The sequence below is a fragment of the Emiliania huxleyi genome, assembly GCF_000372725.1.
Source record: "Emiliania huxleyi CCMP1516 chromosome Unknown EMIHUscaffold_1526, whole genome shotgun sequence".
In the NCBI taxonomy this organism is placed as follows: Eukaryota; Haptophyta; order Isochrysidales; family Noelaerhabdaceae; genus Emiliania; species Emiliania huxleyi.
The window spans coordinates 1-1,963 of record NW_005201062.1 but is presented as its reverse complement, the minus strand read 5'-3'; the positions used below and the strand labels follow the sequence as shown (position 1 = coordinate 1,963).

At 68.0% G+C, this 1,963-nt stretch overlaps 1 protein-coding gene across 1 annotated transcript; it reads left to right on the top strand.

The window, feature by feature from the left end:
- Nucleotides 1-1,299: 1,299 nt before the first annotated feature.
- On the top strand, nt 1,300-1,787 carry EMIHUDRAFT_253004 (hypothetical protein; the record flags this gene model as incomplete). Its single annotated transcript, XM_005786260.1, has 2 exons — nt 1,300-1,680; nt 1,758-1,787. The coding sequence occupies 2 exons, from the start codon at nt 1,300-1,302 to the stop codon at nt 1,785-1,787; spliced, it is 411 nt and encodes a 136-aa protein (XP_005786317.1).
- Between the last annotated feature and the right edge of the window lie 176 nt (nt 1,788-1,963).

Sequence of the window (1,963 nt, the reverse complement as noted above, 5' to 3'; positions counted from 1 at the left end):
AGGACGCGGACCTAGCCGCTTTTCTCGAGGGCGTCGGTGGCCGGCAGTACGGGTGCGACGGCTTTCTCCTCGGGGTTGCCGATCTCTTCCGCGTGGCCATCGTGGTTGACTCCTTTTCCGCGCCCGGGGCGAGGCGGACGGACGTCTTTTGGCCCACAGACGTGGCCACCGTTCGAGCCGGCCTACACCTCTTCCTGGAACGGGATGGGCACTGTGTCGGTATTGCCCGTGTGAGCGGCGCCCCGGAGGTCCTCGGCAGGGACCGCCAGCTTCGCCCAGCGAGGCCGGGGCCGCCCTCAGCATCGGCAGCGCTCCGGGACGATGCGCCGGGGCCGGGCCCCTCGGGCAGCGCTGCGGCCTCGGCGACGGGCGCGGCTGGCGACGCGGCGACGCCTATCGACGTCGACGCCCCGCCGCCGTCCGGGCCGTCCCGGCCGCAGCAGCCGCCGGCCGACGACGTTTGCCCTGTTTGCCCCGAGGACGACGATGCCGATGGAGGTGGTGGCGACGACCTCGACGAAGGCGTGCCCTCGGCTTTCCGCCCGCAGGGGGTGCCTGAGGTCCGCTGCCCCCATTTCTCCCTCGCCGACCCTACCGTCGCTGTTGGGTGCTCCCGCTGTCTGCCGACCTGGGCGGGTCCTCGAGGTTTTGGCAACGCAGACGAGGCGCGCTCCTTCACCCGCCTCGCCACCCACCTCAACAGCGAGTTCGCCTCGCATCAGCTTGGCGCCGACCTCTTCGAGACGGAGTGCATGGACAAAGCGACGGCAGCGGCGGTGGCGGGGGAGGAGGAGGAGGCCGAGGAGGAGGGGGAGGAGGGGGAGGAGGAGGATGCCCCCAAGAGAAAGCTCACGGAGCAGCCTGGCGATTACCCCTTTGCGCGGCAGCAGGATTGCGATCTACGTTTGTTTGATTTTGAGGCTTTCGGAGGCTTTGGCAAGGAGGTTCGCAGCACCCTGAGGGAGGCGGCGAACCAGCTGAGCAATAAACTTTCGCACGCTCAGCACCTGGACGAGGTCACATGGACCACCAAGAACTGGCACGGGCTGCAGATGCAGCGCTTGTCTGTCGTCCTCCACACCGCCGTGGCGTGGCAGACGGTGAACGAGCTAGCGTGCGGGGAGAGCGGCATTGTGCGTGGTGCGGAGTGCATTGCCGTTCTTAACGGAGTCGCTTAGGCGGCTCCGGTGGTGAGCCTGTGTGTGTGCCAGTCCGCGCCAGTCTGCGCCCTTGTCGTGCCAGTGTGCTGTGAGAGAGGCTTGTATCTTAAGAATTCTTTTTCGAGACGACGAGACCTTGATGGGTTGCGGGACGAGCAAGCCAGCTGCGCTTACCGCCGCCGACCACAAGGGCTGCCCGCTGCTGGCGGCCCTCGACAAGCCGCTCGTCGCTGCCCTTCGCTCGGGCGCCATCAAGTTGCTCCGCGCCGAGTTCCTGCGCGCCGACGGCTCCGAGGCGGTGCTGCCCAAACTCCTCCGCCGGCAAGAGCTGGAGCGAATGGAGAAGGAGCGACGCATCCGCATCTTCCTCACGCCGAAGGAGGCTGTTGCGGCGCTGCGCTCGCTGAGCCGCGAAGTCGCCGGGCTGACCTACGGCTGGGCCTCGCCGGACCACCCCGACGTGACTGGAGAGTATCTGGCGAACGTGCGGCGCTTCCTGCGCCACCCGCTCGGCGAGCACGTGACCGCCCTCTTCTGGGAGTGCGCCGCCGCCCCAGACCCACCCCGCACCCAGTGGCTGCGCTGCGTTATAGGCAGGCCTTCCCTCTGCGCCCATCCCTCACTTGAGGCTTCTCTCACACTCTGCCGCCCCCGCCCCCTGTGCGCCTCCCCTCCGCAGCTTCTCTTCGCTCCCGCAAAAGCCAAGGACGGCGGCCGAGGACGACTTCTTCTATCAAGCGCTCAAGGTCCGCGCCGCCTTCTCTCCGCCGCCCTCACAGCCCGCCGCTCTTCTACTCCCCACT